The sequence below is a fragment of the Humulus lupulus genome, chromosome 3, assembly GCF_963169125.1.
Source record: "Humulus lupulus chromosome 3, drHumLupu1.1, whole genome shotgun sequence".
NCBI classification, from domain to species: Eukaryota; Viridiplantae; Streptophyta; class Magnoliopsida; order Rosales; family Cannabaceae; genus Humulus; species Humulus lupulus.
In genome coordinates this window covers 21,744,851-21,764,595 of record NC_084795.1, presented here as the reverse complement: position 1 = coordinate 21,764,595, position 19,745 = coordinate 21,744,851, and the positions used below count along the sequence as shown (strand labels likewise).

At 37.8% G+C, this 19,745-nt stretch overlaps 1 protein-coding gene across 1 annotated transcript; it reads left to right on the top strand.

The window, feature by feature from the left end:
- The first annotated feature begins 18,733 nt into the window (after positions 1-18,733).
- Positions 18,734-19,051, top strand: LOC133823771 (uncharacterized). Its single transcript, XM_062256621.1, has one exon. The coding sequence runs from the start codon at positions 18,734-18,736 to the stop codon at positions 19,049-19,051; it is 318 nt and encodes a 105-aa protein (XP_062112605.1).
- The last annotated feature ends 694 nt before the right edge of the window (positions 19,052-19,745 follow it).

The following is a 19,745-nucleotide window of genomic DNA, read 5'->3' as shown; positions in this document are numbered from 1 at the left end:
AATTGACTCAACCAGAAGATGAAGAAATGTCTCGTCAAGTTTATTCAAGAATGTTTAAGGTTGCTGATCGCAGAAGTATAAGTCAACTACAACCAACTTGCTCAAGAAACGAACGCCAGTAGAATAAAGATCCTTGAAGCAGCTTCAACAACTAGAACCATCCACATTTTACGAGATATTTATGTAATTGTATTTTGAATGTAATTCATTTCTTATTTAGTTATAAAACATCCACATTATGTGTGTAGGGCCCATTTCACACTTGTAAGGCCCAAGGGCCATCAAAATCCCTATAAATAAGACATCTCATTGTCATTTGTAGGTAGAATCAATCTCTAGACTCTCTCTATGTTGGGTTTTATGCTAGTAATAAAACCATATTTCTTATGTAACACATTATTATTATCAATAAAAGAAGTGACTAGGTCACAGTGGATTATAGTTGTAATTATATGTTCAAAAGAACAAATCCTAAGATTAGATCAGTTCATTGGATTTTCACTGATTAGGAAATCTACGATATGATTTAATTACACAATTGGGGTGTGATGTCTTGTCCAAGGCATTGACTAAGTAGATATGATCAGATGTGTTTGGTTAAATCGGACAAGGACCGATATTGATTATTGATTGATAAATAAGCATCGCTGTTATCGAATCTAATCGATATCGTAACGTTGATCATAGGTTAAGTCGATCTTAATTCTTAGTGATATTATTTTGCTAATTATATTATTTAAATCTTTTGACTTGTTCGTTACCAGCTTACCCTATACGATCTAGCCCATACTTACATCTTGGAGATTTAGTAGTGTAATTGAGTGAGAGTATTATTCATACATATGAAATCTATAACTTATGTATGAGAATTGAAAAGATGATTTCCTTAATTGCTTTGTTCAAAAGGTTAAATGATTAAGATCTCATTTCTGTGATTAAGTTAACGAAAATATCATTTATAAGGAACTTACTAGGAGTTAAGGATAAAATACTGATGAGGGGTAAAACGGTAATTTGCACCTAGCTCGTTAGTAAATCATCGATAGAGGATTGACTAATTATAATGTTTATAACAATGGATAACATATTTATGGTTTGGAAAATAAGTTCTATGAATTCAAGAGCTCAATTCCGAGTTTATAGTGGAGTCACGAGGAATTAATGAGATAGTGAAATTATTCGTAAATAAATTCACAGTAACTTATTGCAGTTTGATTTCATGGATCCATGATCCCCGCATCACCTTTGAGTAAATCATCTAAAGTGTCTCAACTAATTGATTCAATTATCAATTATGAATTTTTTTTAAAGTTGACTAGGTCAATTTTGGAAAATTTACGGAGATATGAGATTTAGAGAATAAAAGAGAACCTTTGAATATATTTATTAATATTGATAAATTTTTGTCAATATAAATAAATGAAATTAAATCAAGTTTCAAATTATAATTAGTTAACTTGACTAAAGATTTAATTAATTAATTAAAAAAAATAAATAAAATGTTTTGAATTTAGGCCCAATTGGGATTTAGATTTAAAATAAAGGTATTGAGCCCAAGTCTATGTGTGGGAGCTCAAGGTTTTTAACTTTTTGTTTATTATTTTAATTAATTCAAATTTAAATTTAAATTTATATAAAGCTCATTATAAATTGTCTATTGTTGACCGCATTTTTGGCCAACGACGTGTAGACTTCAAAACGACAAAAAACCTTCAAGAGAAAAATACAACACAGACAATTTTTATAGTGGTTCAACCCTAATGTGTTGGTAATAGCCTAGTCCACTTAGAGTTATGATTATGAATCTACACCCAAGATCAGATGAACCTGAGTCAACTGAGTTTCTTCAGTGCATATGAAAAGAATACAATATTTCTCTCAAGATACAAATGCTCTCTTAGGAAAGTTAGAATCCGAAAATCCTCTCTATGATGCCATCAGCCTTGTATTTATACGCCCAGGATCGTACATATGCAGTCCCTCATAATCGGGATCTTTATGTTATTCTTTGAATATTTAATTAATAATAATATCTAAAATACAACAATATGCGATTCTTTGGGATAAAATAAGAGATTCCTGCGCCGGTATGACCGATTCTAGCTGATGCCGTTATTGGGATCTTTTGCGTAGCACTGTTCTGTTTAGTCGGTCCACATCACACCCAGAAGGATAACTGAAGGGCCAAAACACTTCACTGGTCGCCCACATCCTCACTAGTCGGCCAAGACGAGTGACTGGTCGGGCAATCACATGTTCGGTCGGTCAAACACGTGTCTGGTCGGCCAAATATTTGACTGGTCAGACAAGCACCTAACCGGTCGGACAAGCACCTGACTGGTCGGACAAGCACATGACTGGTCGGATAAGCACATGACTGGCCAAACAAGCACATGACTGGCCGGACAAGCACATGACTGGTCGGTCATGACACTTGACTGGTCAGTCAAAAATCTTCACCAGTCCACTAGATCACTCCCAAGCCAGATCACCCAGCCATTCCTTGCCATTTGTCACTTCTATTGCCACGTTATCGTTTTCAAATTTTGGGGATAACATTTCCCCCCCAAGTTTATTATATGATATACTCACATAATAAACTTTTTTCTCCACTGCTAACAGCACAATAGTAAAAATCTAACTGTACATTTTCCTGCCTATGCAACAAACCACGATGCCACAACAGACCACGATCACTGTAATTAACTGCTCACAATCGTGGGGAGATAACATACCCAAGAGAATTCTAAGAGTCGAAGAATAAGTGACAATTTCCACTTTTTCCCTTTAAATAGACCCATAAGTGCTCATAATCTCATAAGCAAAAAGAAGACCAAAAAGTCCCCCATCTCCCTCTTCTTTTTTCTCTTGGCCGTGTACCCCAAAAGCTCTCCTTTTGGCCGAAAAGCTTCAAGGATTTCAAGAAAAAGCTCCAACTTCTTCAAACTAATCCAAGGGTTCTTCAAGAAATCAAAACCTCTCCAAGATATATTTGGGTAAGTCCTTCTTCCTCATCTCCACTTATTTATTTTTTTCTCCAAGCTTAAGAAAAAATATCTAGGCCGAAACCCCCATAAGAAATTCTCCCTTGAACTTGTTCATGAATCTTTGGTATATAATGTGTATTGTGGCTGTTTTGATGTTATATAGGCTACGGGTAGATCAATTTTTTCTTCAATTTCTTGGAAATTTGAAGACAAATTAACTTTCTATCCCAAATTGTATATTTAGGTCCTTGGGTATTTGATAATTGATAGGATCCCTAGAACTTTTGAAACCTTTCAAATCCCCCATTTCGATCTTGTTGTTGTGTATTTTGAGTGAGGAAAAGTGTTTGTGCTCTTTGGGATTTAAGCTTTTTCGAAATAGGTTTCGGGAAAAGTGTTTGTTTGTGCCGATCGGTCATTATGTGCTTTTCCCTTTGAATATTCGGGCATACCCTTAAACCAATTGGGCATGCCTTTTCCAAGAAATTTGGTTTGAATTAATGTCCCACCGATCGGACACCAAGGACCAATACCCCAGCCGATCGATCACTATGTGCTGGCCCTTCGAACCCTTGATGCTCCTCGGATGCCTCGGCGTAATCAAAGGTGCACCGTGTGTGCCTGCTGTGCTCCTCGGGCACACTGGCTGATCGGACACGGACACAGACGCCACACACGCATAACTCCTCGGGACCTTAAGCACCTTTAGACATCAAAGTTTCTTTTTTCCTCATGCATGCTATATTTTTACCACTTAGATAATTTTTTTCTGAGTATAAAAATAAATATTTTCCTGTTGAGCTGATTGATCTATAATGTATGGTTACTCATCTCCCCATTTTTATTTTTTATAGATGAATCGCTTCAACTATAGGGGAGGTGACAACCATACAAATTCTGACACTTCCATTCCGCAATCAAGCGATACTCCTTAAAGCAGCGACTCTTCATCGAAGTCTCCTAGCAGTCGCACCCCCGAAGATCGCCTTTGCCGTCTTAAAAAGATCCTTCCCCAATCAGCCTTATATTTCCTCCACGAAGAACAGTTTCTCAATCAGCAGGCTAAACATTCATAAATGTGGGTGAAGAAATCCAACAGACTTCCTCAAGACCAAGAACCTCAGGTGGCTCACAGAGCCACATAGAAGGTAGTGGAACGTAGTGAAGTCCGAACTGTGGCTTCTTCAAGGCCGTCCCGCCAGACACAAAAACCCATCAAGCCTCAAAGAAAAATCATTTAGAAATTTACCACTGAGATCCAACGATTATCCGTTCAAAAACCAAGAAAATAAGGAGAAGAAACACCCTCTAGGTTTACAGCCAAACCTTCCAAACTTAACCCCTGCATGTTCGACAAACACATTCAAGCCTCGGGCCTGAAAGGGGTTAACGTTATATGTTCGCGCCCTCATCAGAGAGCCAACAAGCCTAGTGGACCATACTATGCATGGTCTAGGTATCACATATTCGCAGGAGCTACCATTCTACTGCATCTTTTCTTTTGATCAGTAGCGGACTACTTCAACGTCTCTCATTTCCAGATTCAGGTGTTGTCTGCTCTATACATCCTTTACTTTCTGCAAGGTTGGGATCCACCCACTCCTCATGAAGTGCATTATCTCTTCGAATTCAGGACTAACCCAAGCCACAAGAATACATGTTTTTTCCATCTCTTCCACAAGCATAAAGGGATCAAATACCTCCATGGTATCGCTCATAAGTCAAATCCCGGAAATGTGTTCCCAAAAACTTAGCCTTTACACATGCGGGTCCATTTCACCAGCCCTTGCCTACCAAGGAAATGTGTTCCCAAGCTGAAGAATTGGCTAATCTGTGCACCGAGGAGAATAATGTAAAAGAGTTAGTTACCATGGATAATCTTCAGATGGTGGGGTTATTACCAAGTAACCAGAACATCCTAGTAGAAAGTACTACTGAGGAAGTGAATGCAACTGACCAGTCCAATGCTGACATTGAGGTAGTGACCGATAAGTTCTCTCCCGGACCATCTCCCTACTCTCGTAGACCAGGTGACCTTATCATTAGGGAACCCCTGCCAGAGGACCAACGTAGACGTGTCATTCCCACACAGCCTGGGAAAGGAAAGACCATTCAGCTTCATAGAGACTTCAGCTTATCATCTGATGAAGAGGATGACTTCCTTGAACAATTCCTAAACTCAGGTCTAGTAGTCATAGTGTGATGTTTAGTTTTTAAATAACTTGGTTATACGGGATTTATAGAGTTGTCTGGTAGCACTAAAGTATTTATCTACATATTGCTCAACTTTTTACTAACAAATCTTGTGTTTACTCTTTTGCAAATTCAGAGATGTTCAAGCAATTCAACACCACCCTTGCCCAAAAGAGGAAATCTGGGGAGGGATGTGGCTCAAACCCCCGAAACAAAGTTCCAAGGACAACCTCGACCAGCCAGGGAAGACAATCCGAGCAGCCAATTACAATCCCGCAGCTGACCCCCTCATCGATTTCTCCCTTTGCGAGCCTAACCCCCACTCACCTGACTGGCTTAAGTGAGCCCCTTCACACTACTGGTAACATTGGGAAGGAATTGCTCGACCAAACCCTTCATGATACTTCAACAATTCAAAGCTTTGAATCCTTGCCTCAGCTTAGTGTTGAAGTTGTCTTGCAAAGAGGGCTCGGTTAACTGATGAATGTAAGAATTTTATCACAAGACAGTTTGTTATTAATCGTTTTTACTTGTAGTAACTTCCTATTTTCCATGCAGTCGCTTATCACTATCATCCATGCTCAGTGCAGTAGACTACAAGGAATTGATCAAGGTCTTAAATGATCAGCTAGTGGAAGTCCAGACCAAAGTAGAGACTTTCACTTCCTCGAAAAAGGATCTCAAATCCAAGGTTGAGCAAGCAGAGAAGACCGTTGCTGAATGGGATGGGTCTCTTAGGGAGTTGGCTGACGAAAACTAGAGACAAACTCAAATCAACAAGACGTTGACTGATCAGCTGGAAAGACTGGCTCATGAGAATGAGGAGCTGAAATGAGAGAAGGAAGTTGATCTTTCTCGCTATGAGGAGATTTGTTTCAACTACTTCTTCTAGGTATGGAAGTTGAACAAACCTCTCAACCTTGACTTTCTCATAGAGGAGGCCAAAACAGAAGAGCTTGCCAAATGCAAGGCAAAGGTTGTTAAGGAGATAGCTAATCCTACTGGTACCACACCTTTCTCTCCCACGCTATTGTTCCGACCGGAAGAAGCCACTGTTGCTGAGGAAGGTGTTGATCAACTTGAGTGACAACCTGACCAGGGAGCCCCATAGCCGACCAGTGAGCCTCCATCCGACCAACTGACTCCTTAGTAGACATTTATTTTCTATTTCGCAATTGTACTTTTGCTCGTATGGCCGAGCTATTGGCATGAACACTTCACTTTTTTAGACTTAAGTCATTTAAAAGTTTTATTACATAGATGCCTTATATTTTCATATGAGTACTTAGTTTTCTAACTTAGAAATTCTAAACTTTTTATAAGTTACTACTAAGCATGAAAACAAATATCTTTGCTCGTGTTCTTATTGCTTGTGTTGAATTGTATACCAGTATACCCTATGTGCCCCCCAAGTGATTGAGGGTTAAAAAATCCTTGATCACTTGCTACTTGACAAATTTGTTCGAGCAATTATTACTCATGAAACACATTGAATATAAAGAGGATATTTCAGCAGTTAAACACTGCAAAACACATGCAACTATTTAAACGTTGGTCATTCATCGGATGGATACTGACCAGTTGAACATTACCCGATCTTTCCTCCAGAAAACGTTTTTTGTTTTAAGATGTAATGACAGTTGAACACTGCCAAAGTAAGAATAATCAACACATATGCAAAATTTGTAGCAAGATTCGATCGCACTGCGTGTGATCTCTTTTATTACTCATAAAAAAAGGACAAAGCGTGTCTAATTACGAGTCTCAAACAAAATAAGATTGTTCAAAATAATATGACTGGTTAGCAAATAGCCAGTTCACAAACAAACTTAAATATCAAGTTAAACACTTGAGACAAAGCTACTACTCTGTAAGCAGTATTTATTGATAATATTTCCTCAAGTGCTCACCATTCCAATAGTTCCTGATCAACTCTCCATTTAATCGAGAAAGTTTGTAAGTGCTGGGTGGTAAGACTTGCTCAATCTGATACGACGCCTCCCAGTTTGGTCCTAGCACTCCAGCTGCTGGGTCTCTGATGAACACCTTTCTGAGGACCAAATCTCCAACCTGGAATTTTCGATCTCTAACTTTGGAATTATAATAGTGGGGCCACCTTTTGCTGATGAGCAGCAACTCAAGCTTGATTTTTCTCGTCTCTCCTTAAGAAAATCTAAAGATTCAGCTAGCAATTGGTGATTCTCCTCCTGGTCATCCATGGTTCTCCAATTAGATGGTGGGTCTACTTCGACAGGTAACATGGCTTCATACCCATATGCCAAGGAAAAAGGGCTATGACCAGTTGCTGTTCGAGCAGTAGTCCTGTATGACCAAAGGACTTCTGGTAATTCTTCCTCCCAAGCACCCTTAGCCTGCTCTAGACGCTTTTTTAGAGTGTCTTTCAAAGTCTTATTTACAGCTTCAACTTGCCCATTGGCTTGCGGATGAGCTACTGAGGAGAAACTTTTCATAATGCCATGCCTAGTGTAGAAATCAATAAATAAGTCACTATCGAACTGAGTGTCGTTGTTAGAGACTATCTTCTTAGGCAGACCATAGTGACATATTATATTCTTAACCACAAAATCTAACACTTTCTTTGAGGTTATCGTTGTTAGTGGTTCGGCTTCGGTCCACTTGGTGAAATAATCCACAACAAGTACTGCAAACTGTACTCCTCCTCTCCTTTTGGGTAGTTTCCTGATCAGATCAATGCCCCATACTACAAAAGGCCACGGGCTCTGCATTTGCTTCAAGACATTTGGAGGTGACCTGGGTACTTTCAAAAATCTCTGGCATTTATCCCACTTCTTCACATACTCCATGGAATCCTTATTCATTGTAGGCCAGAAAAACCCTTGCCGCAAAATATTTTTAGACAGACTCTGCCCCTAGCATGATCTCCACAGAACCCCTCGCGCACTTCAGCCAATAAGTTTTTTGACTGGTCGGGTGCTATGCACCTTAGTAGCGGCAAAGAGTACCCTCTTCTATACAACACCCCATCCATCATAATATACCTAGCAGCTTCCCTCATAACTTTCTTAGCTTCATTACGATTATCTGGGAGGATTCCTTGCTCAAGGTAAGTAATGATGGGTGTCATCCAAGTGTGAACTATTGTGATAGGCATGGCTTCTTGTTCATTAATGCTCGGTTCCACCAAGTATTCCACTAGTACTATATTCAAAGTTTCGACATCTTTTGCACTAGCCAATTTTGCTATAGTGTCTGCGTTAGAGTTCTGCTCCGTTGGTACCAGCTTGATAGTATACTCTTCAAATTGTGGTAGCAGATCCTTAGTCTTATTCAAGTACGCCATCATGCGTAGGCCCCTTTCTTGATATTCCCCTAAGACTTGGTAGACCACCAATTGGGAATCACTGTTCACTTCAACCGTTTGGGCACGAACATCTCTAGCCAAGTGCAAGCCTGCTTGGAGGGCTTCATACTCTGCCTCATTATTAGAAGCGTTAAATCCGAATCTTAATGCACAATGAATTCGGTGCTTCTCCAGCGTGACTAATATAATTCTTGCTCCTGAATGATATTCGTTTGACGACCCATCAATAAAAAGCTGCCAAGTTGGAAGATCCTCTCTCTACCCAGTTACGCGTTCTTGTTGGTCGGGAATATCAGCAATCCCAGTACATTCAGCAATAAAATCCACCAAAGCCTATCCCTTGATAGCAGATCTCGTTTGGTATTTCATTTAGAATTGGCCCAATTCAACAGCCCATTTAAGTAGACGACCAGATGACTCCAGCTTCTGTAAGACTTGATGTAGGGGCTGGTTGGTAAGGACTTTAATGGGATGTGCCTGGAAGTGCGGTCGTAGTTTGCGAGATGCAAGTACTAAGCAATAGGCCAACTTCTCGATCACGGGATACGTGGACTCTACTCCTATCAGCACGTAGTACACCAGACGCTGCACTTTATCTTCTTCTCGCACTAGAGCAGCACTAACAGCTTGCTCTGTGACTGCTAGGTAAATAAAGAGCTCTTCCCCATCAACTGGCTTCGAAAGAACAGGAGGTTGAGCCAAGTGTTCCTTTATGGCTTGAAAAGCTTGCTCACATTCTTCCGTCCATTAAAACTTCTTGCTTCCTGTAAGCAAGTAAAAAATGGGACACATTTGTCCGTTGATTTAGAGATGAACCTGCTTAGAGCAGCAATCCGCCCCGTCAAGCTTTGCACATCCTTAATAATGGCTAGAGACTTGGCAAAGGAAGGAGAATGTGAATTTGACACTGTTTCATGACCAGAGGTCGAGTCCACCAACTAGTCTATTCTTGGCAAAGGAAAACAGTCCTTTGGACATGCTTTGTTCAGGTTGGTAAAGTCCACACAAGTCCTCCACTTTCCATTGGACTTGGGCACTAATACTGGGTTTGAAACCTAAGCAGGGTAATATGCTTCCCTTATAAACATGTTTTCCTTTAGCTGCTCCACCTCCTCCTTGAGAGTCTTTGCTCGATCCTTGTCAAGCAACCTTCTCTTCTGCTGCACTACTGGATAGCCTTCATCCACGTTGAGCACGTGGGTGATCACAATTGGTGAGATACCCACCATATCCTTGTGAGATCAGGCAAAGACATCTTGATTCCTCCACAAAAATTCTACCAGCTGTGCTTTTAGTTCTAATTTTAGCTTTTTTCCAATCTTGACCCCTCTGGTCGAGTCATTCTCATCTATTGGAACCTCCTCTAACTCTTCCATAGGTCCCACCTCACTATCATAATCCCCAAAGCGAGGATCACAATCCATTCCCTCGCTTTGGGCAACACCCTATTTGGTGACTTCATCATCAGATGGGGCTTGTTGTTTACTTAAACCAAGAGTGCTTTCTGGGCCAAACTCTTTGAACATTCCTTCCTGATCCGTTACGACTGTAAAGCTTTGGTCGACATCCATCTCCTCTATTTCCTCTCTATCTGCACATACAATCATGTTGTTTTCTTTAGCCCCCTTTCGTGCTTTAGCCACCGAGGCATTATAACATTCTCTAGCTTCTCTCTGGTCTCCTCGGACACAACCTATGCCTGCGCTGGTCAGGAATTTCATAGAAAGGTGCCATATAGAGACTGCCGCATGCAAGTTTGTGAGTAGTGGTCGACCAATAACCACATTATAGGCGGACGGGTAGTCGACTATCAAAAACTTTGTCATAACTGTCTCATGCTTGGGGGCATCCCCTGTTGTGACTAGTAACTTAATCATTCCAGCCGGTGACAACCATTCTCTAGTAAACCCATAAATGACTTAAGAGCATGGCTTCAAGTCATTGATAGATAGTTTCATCCTTTCAAAGGATGATTTGTAGATAATGTTCACAGAGCTCCCCGTGTCGACTAGGCATCTCTTCACCTTCATGTTTGTTATTTGGACTGCCACGACGAGACGGTCATTATGAGGATATCTCACATGTCGTGCATCATCTTCAGTGAAAGTGAGGGACTCACTTTTGTATCGTGGGTTCTTCGGAGGCCTCTCCTCTACAGTCATGACCTCGGACATCGATGCTGCATCCAACTCATGCCGAAGGGTACGAGCATATCTCTCCCTTGCTTTATTGCTATCCCCAGCCAGATGTGGACCTCCACATATGGTGTCTAGAGTGAATTCCACAGGCTCGGGTTGCAAAGGTGGAGATCGTTATCGCTTAAACCCAGGATTATTGTTACTTCCCTTTCCTTGGGTCTTTTCTGCTCGATATTTTTTCAATTTCCCCAACCGGAGGAGAAACTCTATCTTGTCCTTGAGATGATTGCATTCATTCGTGTCGTGACCATAGTCTCCATGGAAACGATAGAACTTCTTCAAATATCTCTTACTCATCTTCTTCTTGATGGGTGGGGGTTTCCGGTAGGGGGACCTCTTGATGACTTGCGAGATATATCTCCGCTCGGCTCGCCGAAAGAGTGGTGTAATTGGTGAACCAAGGTTCATACTTAGTTGGCTTGTCGTTTGGTCCCGACTTAGGCTTCTTTTCATTTTGGCAGTCAGACCTGTTATTTCCACGTTTCTTACCACCACTTTGATCATTTCCACCATTCTTGGGAGGATCAGTCGATCCGCTCGGATTGTTTAGGCCTTTCTCTCCCTTCTCAATCATGTCATCCAAATTCATATATTTATGCGCCCGGTCAAGAAATTGTTGTAACATTGAAATTGGGTTGCGATGAATACTGTACCATAAAGGACTTTGATAGATTATGCCAGAAGAAATGGCCACCATCTTCCCCTCATCTCCAGCTGCAGTTGCTTAGTTGGCTTCTTTCATGAACCTTTGTATGTAGTTCTTGAGAGATTCTTCTTTCCCTTGTTTAATATCCGCCAAGTGATTGGCGTAAACTGGAGGGGTCTGAGCAACATTGAAATGCCTGCAAAACTCTTTCCTAAAACTTTCCCAAGAAGTGATGGAGTTTGGCTTAAATTTCCAATACCACTCTTGGGCAGTGTCAAATAATGTAGTGGGGAAAACTTTGCACCGATAGTCATCACTCACTCGGAGCAGCTGCATTTGGTCTTCGAATTTCCCCACATGCCTTATCGGATCTGCCTTTTCTATATAAACTGGCAGTACCGGTGCTTTGTACTTCGCTGGTGGCTGGGCTGCTCTAATTTGAGCACAGAATGGGCTGCCACTTCTGTGGTCTACTGGATCGATTTCAGAAGGTCGTTTCGACAGACCTTGAACTGCTGCTGTCAGAGCATAAAGCTGGGCTTGGATGCCTTGGGCCACGGCTTGAGACTCATTCTCAGGATCGCCTGGTCTGGCGCTCCTATCTGGCGCACCATCATCAAGTATTTCTACTTGACTGGAAGGTCGGTTCGGATCTTGCCCTTCGACCGGGATGGTTCTTCTCCTGTCGACAATGACATCTCTTAGATCCTTCTGAGACGTATGCCTCCCTAACCGATCGAACACCATGCTCCAAGTTTTTTCGGAAGGCCTGCCGTGCGGGACATGGTCCTTGCCACTGCGCTTCTGGTTGGGATGCAGTGGTGACCTTTCTGTCTGTGCTGGGCGGTCTTTTCCTCCTCGCTGGTTGTTGTCATTCTTCTCCTTAGATTGGTCAGTGTGATGACTATCAGCTTCATCACGACCATGCCTGTCTTTGAAGTGCGAAGTTTCTTTACCTCGAGGAGTTCTATTTTGACTTCCTGATTTGGAAGTCTCTGATCGGTGGCTCCTTAAGGGGGTTTTGGAGTTCCCCCTTTGGGTTGAGGAAGTGCCCGATCAGACCCCATCTTCTTCCCGACTAGGTGGGTTACTACTGCTTCTATTTGGTCCTCGAGAATTGGGTCTGTCACTATTTTTTCGACCAGCTTGCGTGGTCCTTGCTCCTCGGGTGGCTGCTCCTCATGCTGCAGCTTGGGCATTGGCCTGGGCCAGCTACGTAGCTGCCTCTAGAGCGAGTGCAGCCTCGCGATGTCACCTATCGGCCTGCTCCTACCGTCGCCTGATCTCTTCGCTCCTAGCGTCCATCTCCCATCTTTGCTGTACAAATGCAGCCTTCTGTCTAACCATTTCTTCAGCGAACGACTCCTGTCAGGCGTTGAATTATGCCATTTCCTTGTGGAAAGCCCCCATGGCCTCCTGGAGTTGTTCAACCTCTAGAGTCACGTCCTCGAGAAGGACTCTAAGCTCAGTCTCATGGTCTTGAGGGCCAGGACCTTTTGATCTAGCAGGCTCTTTAGAGGAACCTGACTTCTTGGAGGCCACATTGGAGTTCTTAGTCTCCATAATGCTACGGTGATTGTTTGTCTTTCTCTTCAGGCTCTCAATGAAAGCACTAAAATGTTGACCGTGTTTTTGGCCAACGACATGTAGACGACAAAAAACCTTCAAGAGAAAAATACAACACAGACAATTTTTATAGTGGTTCAGCCCCAATGTGTTGGTAATAGCCTAGTCCACTTAGAGTTATGATTATGAATCTATTCTCAAGATCAGATGAACCTAAGTCAACTGAGTTTCTTCAGTGCATATGAAAAGAATACAATATTTCTCTCAAGATACAAATGCTCTCTTAGGAAAGTTAGAATCTAAAAATCCTCTCTAAGATACCACGAGCCTTGTATTTATAAGCCCAGGATCGTACATATGCATTCCTTCATAATCAGGATCTTTCTGTTATTCTTTCAATATTTAATTAATAATAATATCTAAAATACAACAATATGCGATTCTTTGGGATAAAATGAGAGATTCTCGCGCCGATATGACTGATTCTAGCTGATGTCGTTACTGGGATCTTTTGCGTAGCACTGTTCTGTTTAGTTAGTCCACATCACACCCAGAAGGACAAATGAAGGGCCAAAACACTTCATTGGTAGGCCAAGACAAGTGATTGGTCAGCCAATCACATGTCTGGTCAGTCAAACACATGTCCGGTCGGCCAAATACTTGACTGGTCGGAAAAGCACCTAACCGGTCGGACAAGCACCTGACTCGTCAGACAAGCACATGACTAGCTGGACAAGCACATGACTGGCCGGACAAGCACATGATTCGTTGGTCAAGCACATGACTGGTTAGTCAGGACACTTGACTAGTCAGTCAAAAATCTTCACCGGTCCACTGGATCACTCCGAAGCCAGATCACCCAGCCATTCCTTACCATTTGTCACTTCAATTGCCACATCATTGTTTTCAAATTTTGGGGATAACATCTATCTAAGGAATATGATATCTAGGGTTTTCATAAGTCAGTCTCAGTTGATTCATTGGGTAAGTAAAAACCTAGACACTCTAATCCTTTTGTAGCCACTATCTATTCTTCTCCTCTAAATCTCTATCTCATGTGTTAACAACCTGACCACACTAGTTCTAGGTTGATCGACGGCTTGGTGAGGAAGACTGTGTTGCTGATCTAGTTCAATCTCTTTATAATACTCTGCTACAAAAAGGAATCAAGGGTTAGAGAGATTGAAGGAAAGGGTTGTTCCAATTCTAATTCTGTTGCGTATTCGTAAGTTTCTACATCTTTGTGTTTATGTTAATTTACGAATCTGATGTTCATATGTATGTCATGTTATTCTATGTTTCTATTATGTGTTTGGAAAAATAATAGGAAGCATGCATCTATATTTAAACTCCAAGATCCTATAATTGGCCTCAGAGCCTAGGTTGCCTAGATCTAGGTGTTAAGAATGCATGATTATATGTGTTTTTTGACATGTTTAATTTTAAAAGTTTAATTGGATGGTACTTGGAATTTTATATGAAGTTTTTGAATGTTTATGTGTCATATTACTAATTTAAGTTGTCATATTTTTCATGCATTTTGAGATCTTAATTGGTGCTTGGTAAAATACTCATTGAAAAATTACACAATTTTTTTTTGTAGTTGGCGACTGTCATTTTTAATTGTGAATGATATATATATACATACATATATATAAAAACCCTAATTAGGGTTTACGTATCACTATATATAAAAAAATGATTAAATCTTTTTTTATATGGCAGCTTCATTAAAAAAAAAATGAACCTTAATTTTTTTTGGTTTTATATGGTTTATTTAAAAAATTATATATATATTAAAAAAAAAACCGTATTTATCTAATATAATTGTATATGTTTTTGTATTATATATATTTATATATATGCTTATATATAAATATATATATAATATAAAAGTTAGCTGAGATATTTTTTTGTTTTTGTTGTGCTAAAGAAATATCTATTTATATATAAATATATATCTATTTATATATATATATTTATATAAATATAATATAAAAGTTAGCTAAGATATTTTTTTTTGTTTTTGTTGTGCTAAAGAAATATCTAAGTATCCAATTTTTAAAAAACTGAGATATTTTCTTTAATGACAATTAAATAAATTTTATGTTTGATTAATTATATGGTAAGTTTTCAATTGGGAAAAACTTTATAGTCATTAATTAATTTTGATAACTCAATTAATTGTTTTAGATATTGATTGATTTATTTATTTTAACAATTGATTTATTTATTTTGGTAACATGACCTATAGGTTTTTATGTTAGACCCATCCAATTAATAAGAAAGTTAACATATCTAGCGTCATTATTAAGTTATTTTTTGCATTTGAGGTTTAAATATATGTATAACGATGACCCATTTTTTGTTTTGGAAAATACGGGAAAACTCGAGAAAAGTTGAGAACTACCCACTTTTAGGAGTAGTCAACTAAAATTAGATACTAAATATATTTAGTTGAACTTTACCCATCATTATCATGAGACTTCCCAAAATTACCCTTATTTGAGCACGTGGTTCTAAGTGTTGTTGTAATGTGTATTATATGTGTCATATTATAGTTAAATTGAAATGCATTCTAATTGTAGTGTGTCATGTATGTGTGACAACTATATATTTATAGGAATGTATTCAATCTATAAAAAATTATTCTTTAAAATATAAAAATCAATGCCTAAAATGTAAACCATAAATCTTAAAATGTAATAAACAACAAGCATTTAAAATATAAACATCAAGGCATAAAATCTAAACCACGACCCTTTAAAATTTTAACCTCAAGACTTAAAATCTAAACCATAACTCTTCAAAATGTAAACTACAAAGCTTAAAATATAAATCATCACTCTTTAAAATTTAAACAGTAAAGATTAAAGTTAAACTACTAGACTTAAAATATAAACTACGACCATATAAAATATAAATCATAATCTTTTAAAATCTAAGCCACGATTCTTTAAAATTTAAACCACTAGTCTTTAAAATTTAAACGACCACAACGCTTAAAATTTAAATAACGTCTCTTTAAAATTTAAACCACAAGACTTAAAATTTAAATAACAACTTTTTAAAATTGTAACCACGAGACTTTAATTTAAACCACAACTCTTTAAAATTTAAACAACGATGCTTAAAAGTTATACTACTTGGCTTAAAATCTAAACCACAACCATATAAAATATAAACCATGATCATTTAAAATTTAAATCGCGACTCTTTAAAATTTAAACCATTAGTCTTTAAAATTTAAACCACAAGGATTAAAATTTTAAACCACAAGGCTAAAAAGTTATACTACTAGGCTTAAAATCTAAACCACGACTATATAAAATATAAACCATGATAATTTAAAATCTAAATCACGATTCTGTAAAATTTAAACCACTAGTCTTTAAATTTAAATCATGACTCTTTAAAATTTAAACCACAAGGCTTAAAATTTTAGAACACGAGGCTTAAAATTTAAACCACGACTTTTTAAAATTTAAACCACAATGCTTAAAAGTTAAACCACTAGGCTTAAAATCTAAACCACGATCGTATAAAATATAAACCATGATCCTTAAAAATCTAAACCACGACTCTTTAAAATTTAAATCACTAGTTTTTTAAAATTTAAACCACAAGACTTAAAATTTAAACCACGACTTTTTAAATCTTAAACTATGACTCTTTAAAATTTAAACCACAATGCTTCAAATTTAAACAAAAACTCTTTAAAATTTAAACCATAAGGCTTAAAAGTTAAACCACGCAATTAAAATCTAAATCGCGACCATATAAAATATAAACCATGATCCTTTAAAATCTAAACCACGGATCCTTAAAAGTTAAACCCCTAGTTTTTAAAATTTAAACTACAAGGCTTAAAATTTAAACCACAACTTTTTAAAATTTAAACCACAAGACTTAAAATTTAAATCACGACTCTTTAAAATTTAAATCAGAAGGCTTAAAATTCAAATCACAAGGCTTAAAAGTTAAACCACGCTATTAAAATCTAAACCACGACCATATAAAATATAAACTATGATCCTTTTAAATCTAAACCACGACTCCTTAAAATTTAAATCACTAGTATTTAAAATTTAAACTGCAAGAATTAAAATTTCAATTACAACTTTTTAAAATTTAAATCACGATTCTTTTAAATTTAAACAACAAGGCTTAAAAGTTATATTACTAGGCTTAACAAAATAAAATGTATAGATTTTAGCTATTAATTTAACTATGTAATTGTTGTGTTTCTTTGTTATTAAATATTATTTAAAGCTATTAACTAATAGTAAAAAGAGTTGGATATGATGGTTATGTGGGTTTTTATTCTATCCTAAGGGGCATGTGTTCGACTCTTGCCAACAAAAATTGATACAATTTTTTATAGCATGCCTGGACACCTTGTGTAGAGAAAGGGTATAATGAGAACATTCATTATAAATATGGGTATAAAAGTAAGAGGATTAATAAATGGGTAAGAATAAAAATGGTTATCTAAAAGTGGGCACCTAGTCTAATTTCTTCAAGCAAATAAAACTTCCATAAAATGTTAGGTTTTATTGGGCCCAATTAAACATGTAAAGTTTAAATTCCTCTCTTGTGGGTGGTTCCACTTGTGAAGACTCATTTGTTTCACATTACTAGATTGTGCTTAATCAATTGAATAACAATTAATAAAACGAAGGTTCAAATTCCTGTCTTTTTGGGCTTTGTGTGCAAGTCAAGGAGCCTTAGTAGTGGGTCTGATATATTGAACCCAGCTGTCCTCCATGCAAGCTCGAATTGTTAAGGCCTATTTACCTAAGTTATACTTAATTGTATTAGGTTATTCTTTTTAGTTAGACCTAATAATTGATTAGAAACAAATTAATTCTAATTTTTGGATTAATTTTCAATGGGTAATTTTAGAATTAATTAGAAAATTATAAACTATGGGTTATTGATTATTTTAATAATTTGGCAAGTCCAAGTTTGTAATTTTCAAAAGAATAAAATACTAAATCGAGAAAAATTTAAATAATGAGTTTTTAAATTTTGAATTCGATCTCCACCATTGATTTAATGAGGTTAGAGTTTAGTGGGGCCTAATGGTGCTTTGATTTCTTCTCCTTACGGAAGGTGTTAACTGGACTCTTAACATGGTTGAATTTCTTAAGATAGATGGTTATAGATGTATCTTCTATAGACTCATCCCTACGATGACTATAGGAATTAAGTCTATGATAATCAAAACCGTGGGTCAAACTCATAAAGTAAGAAATAATTTGTTTTCGTTACTTTGATCGAATGGATAGGTTATTAATAAAAGTCTAGGACGTTATATTAATTGAGTTATTTCTCTATTTGACTAAGTGAATATTTGTGACTCTCGCCTACCGGGACACATAGGTTCATGGCTAGTTGAAAAACCTAATAAATAGAAAGATGAGTTTTTAGTATTTACTTATCTTTAAACATTGTTTATATGTTATGCTATTTCTGAAACTTGCATGAATGAATGTTTGTCAAAAATGCGCTGATTTCTACTTTATTGATAATTGTATCTCTATGGCCTCCAACCCCATTATCTTTCTTCTGTCCAAAGAGTTGTTAACTGGCAAGAACTTCATGAAATGGAAGTCTAATATCAACATAGTGTTGATCAGCAACAACTAAAAATTCGTGATGACTGAAACTGAACCTGACTTTCCTGACGAGAACGCCTAGAAAGGCTGTGAGGGAGAAGTATGATCATTGGATTGCTGCCAACAACAAGGCCAAGGCCAACATGCTCGCCATCATGTCAAAAATGCTAAGGACTAAGATGGAGAATGTCAAAACTGCTTACGAAATCATGGAGCAACTCAAAGAAATGTTTGGGCACAAGTCAATGCAAGCTAGTTTCGAGGCTACCAAGAAGTATGTGAATTGTAGGATGGCACCTAGCCAACATGTTCGTGATCATTTTATTAAGATGGCGAACTACTTCCAAGAAGTTGAGTTGCATGGAGCAACAATATATGAGAAGACTCAAGTTGGAATCATTCTCAACAGTCTTGCACCTAGTTTCCTCACATTCACCACGAACTATTTTCTTAACAAGTTGGACTATGGAATCACTCAGTTATTGAAAGAGCTCTAGATGTATGAAGGAGTAAATGGTGGACCGAGTAAAGGACTTGAGAAGAAGGTTGTTATTATTGGGGGTGCTCAGGGTGAGGCTAACCTAGCCTCTTCCTGAAGAACAATAAAAGAAAGGCAAGGAAGGACAAAAAGAAGGCTAAAAAGAAAGCAGATGGAAAGACACTGACAATTGAAAAGCCTGTTGGAGCAAAGCCAACTAGCAAGAAGGCTAAAGGATAGTATTTCCACTGCAAGGAGAATGGACATTAGAAGCGAAATTTCCCCGTCCTCAAGGATACTGGAACCCAAGGTAATAATTTATGATTCTTGGATGCATGTGTTTTAGAGGATGATTCTTCTGTTTGGATAGTTGATTCAGGATCCACTAATCACGTGTGTATTTCTTTGCAGCTACTTAGCAACTGGAATGCAGTGAAGGAGGGCGAGTTAAAGCTTAAAGTTGGAAATGGTGAATTTGTGGAGGTTAAAGCAAAAGGACAAGCTCAATTAAATTTTGGAAATAAAATTATGTTGTTGGATGATGTTTATTTTATTCCAAACTTTAGTAGGAATTTAGTTTCAATTTCTTTATTACATCAACAACGATTTGCTATTACTTTCACAAGTTTAATATATCTATTTCATTTAATGGATGTGAATTGTTTGTTGGATGTATGGAAAATGGCTTGTATATTTTGTGACATAATGAATCA